General features: G+C 34.6%; 1 protein-coding gene across 1 annotated transcript; it reads left to right on the top strand.

Moving 5' to 3' along the window:
- Window positions 1-7,767: 7,767 nt before the first annotated feature.
- LOC107793815 (transcription factor bHLH94-like) lies at window positions 7,768-9,662 on the top strand. Its single transcript, XM_016616258.2, has 3 exons — window positions 7,768-8,396; window positions 8,815-9,234; window positions 9,352-9,662. The coding sequence occupies exons 1-3, from the start codon at window positions 7,905-7,907 to the stop codon at window positions 9,439-9,441; spliced, it is 1,002 nt and encodes a 333-aa protein (XP_016471744.1). The 5' UTR covers window positions 7,768-7,904; the 3' UTR covers window positions 9,442-9,662.
- The last annotated feature ends 5,733 nt before the right edge of the window (window positions 9,663-15,395 follow it).

Genomic DNA, 15,395 nt, shown 5'->3' with positions numbered 1-15,395 from the left:
CCATTATGTTTTTTTGCCCATTAGCGCTAAATAATTGCATTAGTTTAATGGTATTTTAGTACCCTACTGTCAACCCACTTAAACTAGCCAATTTCTGAACTTTTCAATCCCCAAATTACCCCCTTAACCCCTGTGTATTATCCTACCTCAGCCCCTTTCAACCAAATCCATCAGCTATAACCAATTCAACTAAGTTAGAAATCCTAACAATTGACTAATTAAACAAATGAAACTAACTCCCAATCAACAACAATAGAACAATTCAACAACCAAATTCATATCAGAATACACTTAACAGAACCAACAAGTAGATCCGAGTCATTGAACTTAATCAACATTTTAAGCTTGAAACTCAATTCAGACCAAATACGATAAAAATAAAGATTCAGTGATTAAACTAACACACTTCTAGATTAAACCTAAACAAGAACAAATGAACATTGTCAACATACTGAACGAACCAAAAATTAAACTATTATCATGCTAATCTAACACTCGAGCATACCAGACTAATCGACGACACTTATTCAATCGATTACACAAATTATAATATATAACAATCGACAACAAATAGAAGTAATGATAAAATTTGACCAAATAAAAGGTCTGGTGGAGAAGGGCAGAATCAATTGACAAAAATTGAAAAATCGATAAAGCTATACTAAAGCAAACAGAATAAACAAACATAAACATGGAACAAACAGGAAAGGGAAAATACCTCCAGAACTCGGGACCTGGACGACCTTGATTCAAACTCAAACTCGAATTGTTTGAGGTCGAACGGACCTTTAATCGAGTGTTCTCAACTGAGTACACTTTGACTAAAGTCGATTAGACCCCAAATCATCCTTTAGTTGGGACAGATTTCTGGCTTTCTAGGGTTCTTGGGGGTTTGATTTGGGGTTCGGATGCTTCTAGCAAGATTCGAATGGAACCAAGTGTGTTTTGGGTATGAGGGAGGTCAGGGGGTGCCAGGGTGTGAGTTCAAGGTTCATTAGATGAACTAGGGTTTTGGGTCCTGAGCTTCGATTGAAGATTCGAAAAAGCCGGGGATGACTCGAGGAAAACGGAGTGGGGATTCAGGTTGAGGGTGGTTAGGAGGTTCAGGGGTGTTATTTTGGTGGTCATCAGAGCCGGAGCCGTCGGGTTTACAGCGAAGGATTGGAGGGGCGGCTAGGGTTTCAGAGGGGATTTGGTCTCTGAACTTGGAGACGATACAGAGAGGGGGGGGGGGGGTTTGATGGGTTTAGGGGCATTGGGGGGGTTTGATATATTAAAAAAGGGTCAATCAATGTGAACTGTTGGATTAAGGGTGATGGAGGGTTCAGATCAACTTGAGGAAGGGAAACGAGGTCGTTTGGTTTAGTGCTGGGGTTGGATTGGTTATTGGGATCGACAGGTCGGGGTCGGGTTAGGTCAAGGCTTTAGGACCGTTGATCAAGTTAATTTCAACGGTCCCAATTGAAATGCCTGAAACAGCGTCGTTTGGTTGAGGCTGGAGACGGGCTAGTTTGGGGAGGGTATTGGGCTGACTTGGGGGTGACATTGGGCCTGGACTTTTTCCTTTTAAAACTGGCCCAGTCCGAAATTTTTACCCTTCCTCTCTTGTTTCCTCTTTTCCCTTTTACTTTCTTTAATTTCTCATTACCCCAAAATTCTAAAAATAAATTGTAAAGCCAAAATTAACCTAGAAAATACTAATCAACCCTTAATAATAATTATCACATACAATTAAATATCAATTAAAAATAAAATCACACAATTTGACCTTTAAATGCTAAAATGCAAAGTAAATTATTTTTTTGTGATTTTTTCGTTTTGTAGAACAAACTTGTTTGTTTAATTAATTCCAAAATTGTAAAATTAAATCCTAAATGTACATGCAACACATATTTTTTGTATTGTTCTTAATTAAAATAGAAATAAACATGCACAGACAAAAATACAAATAAATGACAAACAATACCAAACCATTTTATTTTGAATTTTTGGGAGTAGTTCTCATAGGTAAAAAATCACGTGCTCACAATAGGCAGAAAGCTAGCTCGCACTAAAGGATGAATTACGACCTGAAAGACACGTGGAAAAAACATAATTCCCGGTCTAGGGTTACAACTATTCTGATGGAAATTTAAAAGGGTTAAGCAGTCTTAATTTAAAATCGTACCTCCGAGTCCCGTATGTTTTTCCTTTTCAGGAAAAGGAACACATGGAAGGAATAATCAAGTGCTCGAGATTTCATACTTCAAAGCTCAAACACTTGGGGGACTATATAAAATAGATATGATATATGTATAAGAAAGGCAAAGAAGGCTGAAATGATTAAATTTCAAGTCAAGCCTAAAGTCTACTCAATAAATATCAAGTTCAGAGAAAAGTCACGAGCCTAAAATACAAGCCTGATCCAAAAACTTGTGAAGAATACACTCGTGGATACAGATTTTAAAATCTTACGAATGTTTAGGTTAAAGGCAATATTTAGCTATGGGTCATAAAGAAACCCCTGGTTTTTTTCTATTTAGAAAATCTATTGTAAAAAAAATAGTTACAGAAGAGTAATAGAAGATATTTAAATACATGTAAGATGTTATTTAAACTTGACAAAGTTCGAATAAAAACTTTATCAAAGTTATTTCAAGAAACATGTGTGTTCTTATTTCTTCTTTCGTATGTTTACACCATTATGAATTGAGACGTCTTCTTCATCAAGTGTCGTATATAAAATGGCCCTCGTTTATAATTCATGGTTTATTCAAAGATCCATGAAGTTAATAAAGCATTTCTAAAAATGCAAAAAGTCAAAAGGGTAAGACAAAAACTCACAAATTAAAAAGCAAGACCTTGGACTTATAAAAAATAAGGCAAATTATTAAAAGAGTATACCAGAAACTCGAAAGGATTAAGTAAAAACGAAAACATTATAATATTAAAACTAAGTATGAACTTAGTCATAAACTGATTGTCTTTTGAAAAGCCCCGAAAAGACCCGGGGACTTGCTATCACCAAAAACATAACCCTCAAAATGGGACCAAGGATAATACCACATATTCCCCTAAAAAAGAAAAAAAGAGTCAAACTTCACAAATAAACTTTCACTGTAGAGCAGGAGAAGAATTCAAAACAACATTATTAGTAATAGAAGGCTCGATTTGGTCTGAAGGAGCTAGGACATCCACCGTACTAGGATCAGCTTCAACGTACTCGAGAGTATCAACCATGGGAGAAGAGAAACTTTGGCTTTGCTGAGTTTTTTCAATGGTCTCTTTAATCTTTGCTAACCCAACATCCAAGTTAAAGCCTTCTTGGCTAACCTCCATAAGGGTATCATGGCGTGTGTTCAATATAGCCCAACTTACTTCGACATCAGCTTTGTCCTCAAGAGCCTCGTAGTCTCTTTTCCAATGGTCAATTTCACTCTTGAGCTCCTCCCTCTCAGCTAAAACAACATCGTAAGAAGACTCTAAAGGGGCAAGTGAACTCTCCAAAAACTTAACCTTGTCAAAAGAAACTCGGAGATCTTCTTGGGCCTGCGTGAGTGTTTGAACAAGCTCACCAGCATAAACTTCTTTCTCATTTAGCAAAGCTTTAAGGCCTATGATCTCTTCAGTAGCTTTGGAGAGTTGTTCAACAAAAGAAGACTCAAGGAGATTCTTATCCTTGCCCGCCTGGTTGGAAGAAGCTTTTTCAACTGCCAATTCCGATGCCATGACTCTCAACTACTACTCTAATGTACATTTTCTTTCATCTAAAACTTCCATCTCAAGCTGAAGACTTTCATATTGCTCTTTCCAATTGTCTGCCTCAATTTGGTAATCATGCATCAATTGCTCTGTATGGGAAACCTTTTTCATCATCTCCGTACCGATGAGATTGATCTAAAAAAAGGGTAAGAATCTTATTAAAAGGAGAATGGAATAAAACATGAAAAAACATCAATTCCTTTAGTCAGTGATGATTGCACTATGTCATTCATCCAAGTCAAAGAACTATGACTTTCTAGCTTGGACTTTTCAATGGGACCAATCAGGGGTTTCAACCATATGTCAGGTTGGACAGACTTCTTCAGAAGATTACCATCGGCAGGAACCTCAATGGTAATTTGCTTCATCATTCTACTTCCACTTGAAGAACCAACTTCAGTTCGAGAAATGTTAGTAGTGGGGACTGTAGAGGAAGTCATAATAGCTTGAGGTAAAGCAGAAACAGCAGCAGTAGAAATAGGCAAAGAGCATTCCATTGGGACAAACATGGGGAAAAAGGCAAGTGGTACTTCATAAGACACCAAATCAAAACCTTCACTATCAAACCCACGTGAAAAAAACTGTTCATCAGATTAACAAGCTGCTATAAAGTATCTTCGTCAGAACTCACTAAGGTGGCTTCAACAGTCTCGGTCACAGGAATAAAATGGGGAGGAGTAGCTTCGTCATCCTAAATGACGCGTCTTTTGGCCCGCAACCTTCTAACCAAAGAACTTCCATCTCGTTCCTCTTCTTCCTCAGAATCCTGGGTTTTGTCAGCTTTCCTTTTCGATGAAGAACCCAAGATTATCTCTTGAGCTCTTGCCAAAGAAAGTCTAGAAGCTGCAATCGATTCAGCACTTACACCGCGAATAGGAAACCCTAATAAAAAGAAGGGTTAAAAATATTCTAATGGAAGAATAGATGAAAATAGAAGCAAGAATTCTTACCGTGGGTCTTAACCTTCCAACCAAACCTGTTTGAAAGGTATTTCCAAGATCTAACTTCCATCAGAGCAATGGTCAACAATTTCTCTACCCAACTACGGAAATTGAGAATCTCTTCAACAGTTCCCATGGTTGCTAAAAAAAGAGAAGCGAAACAGTCACAAAAAGAGCAAACCCTTTCTAAAAAAGGAAAAAGAAAAGAAAGAAAGTTGTAAAGAAAACTTATATACAAAATTCCACTTTTCAGGGAAGGGTACATTTTCTTCACCTACTAACCCTACCGTAGGAGCAGCGACAAATCTAGAGTACCAGCCACGGTCCTTGTCATCCGCAGGGCTGACTAAAACCCTCTTACTCCTCGCCACCAAAGTGAAGATCCCCTTAGGAGAGTAGAGGTGAATCAGATGAAAAAAGGTGAAAGGCAATTGAGCCAAATTAGCTAAGTACCTTAGACATGAAACAACCCTCCACTCAATAGGGTCAATTTGTCCTAAACACATATTGAAAAAACAACAGAGTTCAATGATAACCGGGTCAATAGGGGGTCTAAAGCTCATAATAAAAGGGTATGTATATACAAAGGAGAAGCCAGTTTTGTAAGAAGTAATCTTTTGATTTGCATTAGGAATCAGAATTGCGAAATCGAAACTCCAATGACAGTCTCTACGAACAACAAAAATCAAGTCTTCAGTAGTCTATGAAGGGAAAACATCGGCACGATCATGAGAGGACATAGAGAAAACCTCGTTCCTACTTGATTCTTTATCGGTATAGAAGGAAAGTTCAGAAGGGATAATCTCGTCTACTGTGGGTTCACGGACTGGCTCATTGGAATCTCTACTTCTAGCAAAATACTTATGAGTAATGAAAGCCCTTGTTCTAGAAGTTGAAGGAGGAGTGGAAATAGGTAGAGAAGAAGAAGAACCTCTAATGGCAACCTACCCAAGACTGCGTAATCGTCCCCCTCTTCTGCTTCTAACAAGAGCAAGGGGAAGTTCAACAACAATAGGAACTTTTCGGGGATTAAGGTTCGCAGAAAACATTGCTGTACGAGGAAGAAGACAAGAATGAATATTCAAATATGGAAAACTTTTATGAGAAAGAAAAGACAAAGGTTATATTTATACTCAAAAGCAACCGTCAAACAAAAAAAGGTAATGATGAGAACGTCATAATGAATACTGTCACTTCGTGATTGATGTAAGCCAGAAAAAAGCCTCAAAAGGCGCTGAAGAGTTGCAGAACCAATCAAAAGTCACCACGTGTCACGTGCATTAAATGGAAGTGACATGCGAAGCGTCAGTTTTGTAGAAGTTATAATTATACGAAAAATGGCAGCAAAAAATCCTGTTTTAATGAGATTCACTTTCCAAATATTCAATTGATGAATAAATGGCAAGTAGGGGGACTATATGTATTGGAAAAAAATCAAGTTAACATTTGGAATTAATTATGTGCTGATACGTCAAGACACGTGGATCAATAAAAGAATGATAGTTGGCAAAGAATAGTTGAAGAGATACGAGCCTTAACAGGCACGGACAAAGATTCAAGAAAACAGGAAGGAACGATTACTCGGACCTCTTGGTAATTCGAAGAGACATTGGAGGAATGAACCTAGATAGCAAAAAGTACATATACGTATTATCCATAATTAATGAGCATCAATGATGGAAAACGTTATAGAATCTTCACGAAACAGTTATGATTGTCAATTATAATGTTATATTAATGCCATTAATTGCTCATAATGGCTCTGTTATGAGAGGAAATGAACGTATTACTTAAAAATAGCTATAAAAGGAGAGAAATAACATTTGTAATGACACAAAATATTATTGGAATACACTGATTTACTTTGCTTTCTTTTACTTATTCAACTATCGTTTATGTCAATTCTTCTTTCCATATTAGATTACCAGTAACCCGAATTTTTCTAAAATTAAGCTTTGACCGAAATTCCTATTTTCTGGTTAAACATTGATCCCTTTTAAATAAGTTTTGTAAAAACTAAATTGCAGACTAGAACTTAGAGCTTGCGAGTCAAAGTCTGATCACAAGTTCTAACAGATCGTCACAACTTCTTATGGATGCCCAGAAGCCTTGAGATAATCCAGAGGGGTTAATTAGACGAAAGTGGAAAATACCTTGGGAGTTAGTACCTCTTCTAGTATAATGATGGGTCAAACTTCAATAAAAGAGTTGAGTCCCTAAGGGAGATGACAGTAAAAGCGCATAAACCATTGGCGGTCAAATCACTTTGAATTTTTCCTTAGGTGAATCCCATGTGAAAAGGAAAAATTCGAAATCATGTAAGGGTGAGTTCAAAATTTCATTGTTGAGGTGCATGTTATTAGGTTAAAGCTTTAACAACCCATTTGCAGTTGAGCATTATGGGTTGTGACAAAACTAAAGAATGTGTTTTCATTTTTGCAGAACATACTAGGTAATTAATCTGAATTATTAATGTGTTTAAAATTAAAGTACGAATATCATACTTCGTTAGTTCCGCAGCATTCCACGTAGCATGCAGTGATGTGCTCTATAAGCTAGATGAGTACCATAATTCACCATAGCAGAAAGCTTTCTATGTACCTGGAGATTTACTGGCACATAAGTACGTACTTACCTCATTTATGATTAAAAGTTGATGTAAGCTTTCATGTGAAATGTAAAGAAGAGTGTTTGAATAGTCAAAAAAGTGCTTGCACTTGACGTGAGCTAGTGCTTAGGCTCTTTCGTAGTTATTTATTTAAAATGAAAAATAAAAATCAGTGGGAAACTTGATAAAGAATATAGAAAAGGTGCAATATTTACACTTTCTCAAAAGGGAGTAATTGTTTGATTTTTGGGGCAGCATAGAATGAACAAGTCCTACTATTCAATAGCTATTATACTCGTCTGCTCATAATCTTGTATCCTTATCCTAAGATAAATAGTTCAACAAAAGAAGGTAAAATGATGAAATTTATTTTTCTTTTTTTTTTTTTGGTTATAAATGTGAATATGTTCAAAAGAATTTCACGTGCAATATTCTGTGCATGTGTGGTTGGTCTATATACACTCGAACGCCTTTAAAAGGTGAAATAATTCACCCCAAAAGAACCAAAGGCCATTTTGTAACATTTCTGTCGGATGCTCTGTTACCTTTTGGTCTCTTTCATAACTCAAAAACTGTCATAAACAGACACTCTAGATCGAGTTCATCGTTTAACAATGGCGCTAGAAGCTGTAACACAGCAACAACAATATCTTTACGCCTTGCTAGAAACTGCAAACTGGGACGGTGGCTCTGGCTCTGGTCCTGGTTTTGATTATCACAATAATGAGCCGTTTGAATTTCTTGATAATAATGATCAGAATGTAGGAGCAGCACAAGAGTATGAGGACTACTCGAGTTGGAACTTACCACCTCCATTATTGGTGGATTATTCTCAGAATGATTTTAATCAATGGGGTCAGAATTCTTCCACTTATGTTTTAGACCATAATTTTGCAATCGCAGATCAACTGCCGCAATTGGAGTCTCCAGTTGAAATGTCTAGTACAACTAGACAAAGAAGAAGAAGAACAAGAAGCAAGAAGAATCAAGAAGAGATTGAGAGTCAAAGAATGACTCACATTGCCGTTGAAAGAAATCGTCGAAAACAGATGAATGAGTACCTCTCTGTCCTCCGAACTCTTATGCCTGATTCTTATGTCCAAAGGGTCAGATTCTTCTTCTTAATATTTTGTGTTGAATTATATGGTTACCTCATCTAAAACCGATATGATTTTTTTTATAATGGTTGGTTGTGAAATTTAAACACACCATCTCTATCTACTTTGATACATTATTAAATTATGTGCCCCTTATCAAAAAGATTAATTAAGCTGCCCAGTAGTAGCGAAGACACGAATTTCCCCAAGGTATTTAAACTTGAAATAAGTAAAAAAATATTCCCCAACAAAGGATGTTATATATATGTGATACACATCTAAAACTATATATATATAGTGCAATTTTTCGACGAAGGTGGTCAAATATATATTCTTCCTTACTGTCAAGAGATTATACATTTATTTACTTAATTGTGTCTTTAGCATTTTGATACTAAATTATTGATTTTCTTGTTACATAATTAAGGGTGATCAAGCATCAATTGTTAGTGGTGCAATCAACTATGTAAAAGAGCTAGAGCAACAACTGCAATTCCTTTGTGGTCAGAAGCATTTGAATGAGAAAAAATTACAAGATATCAATGGGGAAACTTCTCCGTTTTCTGAGTTCTTCAGCATTCCACAATATTCCACAACCATGACTGCTGCTACTAGTGAAAATAGAGCTTCTGGGAATGAATATTATACTAGGAACCAGCAGCTACCAGCAACAGCTGATATAGAAGTGACAATGGTGGAAAATCATGCAAATCTGAAAATTAGGTCACAAAGGAGACCAAGATTGCTTCCTAGAATAATTTCTGGGCTTGAAAGTCTTAGGCTAAGTGTTCTTCATCTCAATGTTTCAAAAGTTGATCAGTTTGTCCTCTGTTCTCTCAGTTTGAAGGTGAGACTATATATAGAGAAGATTAATTAATTACATATGAGTTAATTAGAAACTTAACGCTAAAAGGAATACTGGAATTTCATGTACTAATAATTATATATGGTGTTGAATTTGCAGGTAGAAGAAGACTGCAAGTTGAGTTCTGTGGAAGACATTGCAGCTGTTGTGAATCAGATTTTAGGTAGGATCCATGAAGAGGCTAATTAGCTTAATGTGAGACTATAAGAATCTTGATTCTCCTATTATATTGCTAATATCTATGCAGAATTAGGAAATATTTGACAATAATCAAAATTTAATTTTGTGGTCACAAATTCTCATTGCATTGTGTATACTGTCGTTTTTTTTTTAAAAATTAAATTCGCTTACCATGTTACTAAACTTGTGATCACTTTATTTAAAAGTTTGAAAAAATACTAAAGACGACCCAATTTTATTTACTTAATTATTATTTCAAGACACGTAATTAGTGGTCGATTGTCTTCATGCGCGTATGCATGGCTTCTAGCCCATTCAATTAACATGTCCAAGATTCATTTAAGTAGAATAATACCACTAGTTAACTAGTTACATTCTTTGGAGGAAAGACAACAAAACTTGGTTTTAACAATGTCTTTTGCCGACTGTTTGACACCATTGCTCTTGACTACCTCCAAGCAGGAGCCGTAATCAATCACTTATTATTCAATCAATTATCGTATAAATCATTTGTATCTATCTAAATGAAATAAGTTTAATTACAAGCAAAAGTGATCATAGAAACTAAAGAAACATTAATTGTTTGATGCTATCAGTCTATATATAACTCTACTAACAGTAGCAGTTTGTTTTGTATTTTAAGGGGTTAGATTTATCGTTCACCTAAAAGTTACAGGCCTTTTAGAATTTCTTCTCTCTTCCAGACCCTTCTCTTTATTTTCTTCCAATATTCAAGCGCTGATTTTTTTTTTTTTTTTTGGTCTAAAACATTGTTAATCAATATTCTGAAGCAGTAGAGGAACCGGGATTTTAACAAGAGGATTTAAAACTTTTGAACTTGGACCTAATATAATTTTTGAAAAAGTTAATATATATAAAAAATTACCTTTTTGCTATTTGCACCGTATAATTTTTCAAGGAAAGAAATTCAATTGAACTTCTTCCTTAGGTCTCCAGCGCTGCTCCTAAGTGCTAAGAACACATGTATACAGCTTTCACATATATTTAAATCAGAAACCTTGTGCTTTCTACGCAAGTAATTACTAGTACCTGAACAGAACCTTTCCTTTTCCCTGTTTTTATCCAATATGTGATGATGCTATTATTGACAAACACATTTGCAAAATAGTAAGGGGCCAAACGTGATCCAAAATTAATTGAACCAACCACATTGAACTAAAGTTTAGAATACATCCTCTCTTCTAAAATATTTCAATTGTTCCTATCATGGAACGCATATCTACAAGAGAAGAAAAAGAAGACCAATTCCTTTTTTTTGTGTGTGTGTGTGTGTTTACGCCAAATCATTAAAGAATAGTACATGTATCTTTTACATGCACTTTATCATCATTTGACCGTAATTAATTAATGTATCTCTTTACCTCAGTATATTAGTATTTAGTTTAGTAGTTTTTCTTTCTCTTTTGGGAAGAGAAAGAACACAAGGCTGCAGCAAAGCACGAGCAGATCTAGAAAGGGGCAGCTTTTTTTTCTGCTATGCAAGCATCATATCTTTAGTTTATTGCAACAAAACAGAACTAACTGATACATTCTTATCTTGATCCACATGACCCACATAAGCTAAAAGCAGCAAATAATGAAACCCTTTTACCAATCTCGTACCTAAAAATGAAAAATGATTCCTTTTTGTTTTGAAAGAACAAACGATTCAAAGTAAAAATCGATTGCAGGGTACTGAAGACAATCATGCAATTCCCTTCTCCATGAACATGTACGTACGACGTTGGTTTGGCCCGAACCCCCAAAAGTTAAAAAGGTGATATGTTTTCGTTTGGTGGGGTTACGTTAGAAAATAATAATTATATATATTCCGTTGCCTTTATGTGAACAGGGCAAAGGAACATTAAAAGGTGGTGAATTTTGTGATAGAAATATGTTGAAGAGACAATTAACAGTACTAACAACATTCCTTTACACAATAGATAGTTAAAGAAAAAGATGTTTTACAAACATCCGATTAAACTACTCGTGAAGCCTAAACACATTGATGAATATTCTAGTTAGGTTCTTAGATACAGAAAATTGGGGAGAAAAAATCAGGGTAAATAATTGTTGTTTATCCATGTGCTTAATTAAATGCCTTTTTCACCCGAAACTAATTAAGTATGCTTAAGAAAACAATCATAATCTCACAATACCATATAGCCGTAAAACAAAGAATTAGCGTGATCTAAATAATTTTATAAAGTGCATTTGGTGGACAACCACATAAATAATCGAGACAAAAGAAGTCACTGTAATTGAAAGAATTGGAAATGGCCTAAAGAGGATGTTTTCTCCATGTAGAGCTTGACGCAGGGACCTATATGTTTGTCTTAGATTAATATATTTGCACCATTATAACAACCATAAAATAATATTACTTTTCTTGTTTTTGATGAGATATGTTGCATATTATGTGAATGGAAATTATTCAAATTCAAGGGTCTTTTGGAATACTTTTGTTTGAGCTTTTCTAGTGTTCTTTTCTCTGTAGAGCTCACATGCAAACTTTATGGACAGCTCCAAGAAAAAATATGTATACGTGGAAACAATAGGGTACTCATCCATACGTAAAGGAAGTCCTAGGGTTTTTATAAATAGAAGATTCCGACCTCTCTTTCTGTTTTTATCTTCTTGTTCTCTTGTGAGATCAGGTACGTATTAGAAAGATTCCGTTTCTGTTTTTCCAAATTGAGCTGTCTATGTCCAGCGTCATAGGCAGCATATATATTACGGCCCAACCAAATACTTATTATATTATTCTCACAAAATATTATTATGACTAGCTGAGCCAAAGCTACATTTCGACTAATTGATTTATGAATTTAGAATTTAAGTTCTATGTTCAAACTCATTTTATTTTTAAGTTTATGAATTCATATTTATTATTTTATATAATTTTAATGAATTTTTGCACTTAACTTTAGAAACTAAATGGGTTCTCTGAGTAGAGAGGAACGGACAGAAAAAGACTAATTGAATTAGTTTGAAATCAATTAGGAATTAGAATTGTAGAATTAATAGAGGATATATAAAAGAAAAGGTGGTAACTCCTGTCATATTAGAACTGAGGAGTGAATATCATTCTTGGCAATACAAGAAATGTTTGACTATATATTTCGTACAAATAATATGTGGGCAAAATTGAAGGTAGTAAATGGTTAACGACCATTATTGGATTGATTTGTTTTTGGGGAGAAAAAAAGAAAAGAAAATGAAACAGCCATATTTAAGGGCTCCATATAGTCGCTCTTTCAAGTTTCACCGGCAAATTACTACTTCAGAACCTATCGATTTTCCCTTTGTCATAGATGTTAGTAATCTGTATTTGTAAAATAATTTTGGAGAAAATAAAATAACATAAATATAAATGTAAATGAAATTAAAAAAAAAAAAGCTAATTCAAGCCCATTGAATTCACAGTGTTTTCTTAAGGAATTTAATCCCCTCCTAGTACCCAAGGTTATGGATTATTTCCTCCCAGGATAGAACGAATTACACATTGGTGCAGTGGTACTTCAAACCCCAGTGTTTCAGCGAACACAAAGTTCGGTAACAAATCACACTTACTGTTGTTTTGTTTGATGTTAAAAGTATGCAGAAGAAGGAGGAGAACCTCAGAAAATCGTATGGAAAATCTGAGATAATGGACTTGTATTTATAGCCAAAGTTGGGCTGAAATCTGAAGAGGTGCAACTCTTCAGAATGACTGTTTTTGCAAAAAGGCCAAAGAATAAATGTCATAACATAAATGACTATTTACTCAACAATAAAGAGGGAAAATTGAAGGGTAATTAATTTTCAGTTACACAACTGAAAACGGATTGGATTTAATATTAATATTTATTTTAATATTAATATTATGTTATTAAAATAAATATTTAATAACATTTCTGTTCTTTGTGTGCATTTATTTTAATATTATTTATTCTTTGTGTGCCCATTCTCAATGAAAATATGGGCTGCTATGCTAAGATGGATGAAAATGAATAGGCCAGTTATGAACCGGAAGCACAAACTAAAATGCGCTGAGCAATATTGATGTGGAAAAAATGCAAACGCTGAGATATATAGAATGGTATTGATTGGAAGCATATACTACATTTGGCAAGAAAGGAACTCAAGAATTTTCAAAGAAGTTGAAAGCAATGCTGAAGCAATTACAAGGAGCTTAGTACAAGACATCCATGGCAGAGGAAGTGCTAAGAAATGTCTCGAGAAAAGGTTGAAAGAGTTGAATTCATATCCTATTATTTAGACTAATGTATAGATAAGGATATAAAAGCATACAAAGTAGTAGCTTAGTCTAGGATGTATGTCCAGAACAAGCTACATAAAAGTTGTGTAAATTTGCTACTTGGTAATAAAAGTTTTAGTTACCAAAAAAAAAATATTTAATAACATTTTTGTGAATATTTTACTATTAACAAATAAATTTGATCCAAAAAATTAATCAATCAATTGACCAAATCCGAAGCCGAAGTCGAGCGACGACGGCACGAGGCTTGCCTTCTTCTCAAACTCTTTAAAAGCGAGAAGAAGAGCAATTGATTATATACCCATAAAAAACCTCTTCCTCTTCCAATATGGGACAATGTTCCTTCGTCAAGGGAGAAACTTAAAATTTCACTTGAAATTTTTTATTTTTCTCGATTTCTCATTCACCATCTTTTAAGCCTCATTAATGCTTAAAAACCCCTAACAATAGACAACAGTCCAATATCCCCCTTCCCTTTCCAATTGAAGAGGGGTCCAGAGTAGTACTATTATGTATATAAAAGTACGAAACAGAAAGAAAAGAAAAACGATGAATTGAATGAATTGTTTGGAAAAGAAAACAAATACTATCTCTTTAGATATGTAATGTGTGTATATGATGGGGTGAGTGTTCCTGATTATGGGTGTCAATGTGGCAAATTCAGAACGCTGTGAATTTGGAGTTGAAGAATTACTTTTGAAATGTATATATGCTTAAAGTATACTCCTATTTGTTATTCACGCATATCTATAGAATTCGACCAGAACTCTACTATACGTTTATCGAACTATTATTTGGATCCACCGCTGGATTCCGTGACAAATAATACTGCCAAGGAAAAAGAGATCGGCTAGTCCCTCTGCCATCATACAATTAAGCGAAAATTAATTAATACATTTCTAATAAGTAATTCTTTCCACTATAGTTGTCCATATCCAAAAGGCTGGACTTCTGGAGATGCAGCCATTTATATGCACTTCTGACAGAACAAAAGGAGGATTGTGCAACTAAAAAGGGTTGTTGTGGTATGGACAAGATCTCTTTACTTTTAACAAAAGGTCTCGGCTTCGAGTATTGGGAATGAAAAGAATCCTATTAGTAAACATTTTTTCCAGTCTTACAAGGTATAAAGTTGGATATATTCGAACTTTAATGCGGATACCGAACATCGGGTGGTGAGTAAACCTAAAAAAAAAAAGGGAAAGAAAATGGGGGGAGAAAATGAAAAGACAAGGCATGGGTTAGAGATAATGACAGGTTTCAATCAGACAAAGTTCATAGATCATACACCACTATATATGATAAAGAACGAGAAAATAACCTATCCGCACATATGATGTCAATTAAAGTTAAAATTAGACCCAATTTTATTTTTTTTATATAAAAAAAGAGATTTTTTCTTTCCTATACCATATATGAAACTTTATTACCAAATATGTGTATAGTTTCTAATTTACCTGCCCTATCCACATTTTTTCTACAGTTATTATACCAATCATTAAATACTAATTAATAGTAGCTGAATATTCCTAATTTGTCGAGCTAAAATTGAGGAACAGAATATTCTAAAAAGATTTGACGTAAATCAGATCAAATCATATTCTTCCAAATATTCTTATTTAGGCGCGCTACAATTATGGAAGTAAATATTCTTCCAGATATTTTCCACCATTGATCGCCATTAAAAAGCTTGAAAGCTTTG

The sequence above is a fragment of the Nicotiana tabacum genome, chromosome 7 (genome assembly GCF_000715075.1).
Source record: "Nicotiana tabacum cultivar K326 chromosome 7, ASM71507v2, whole genome shotgun sequence".
Taxonomy (NCBI): Eukaryota; Viridiplantae; Streptophyta; class Magnoliopsida; order Solanales; family Solanaceae; genus Nicotiana; species Nicotiana tabacum.
This window is presented reverse-complemented; position numbering and strand designations above follow the sequence as displayed.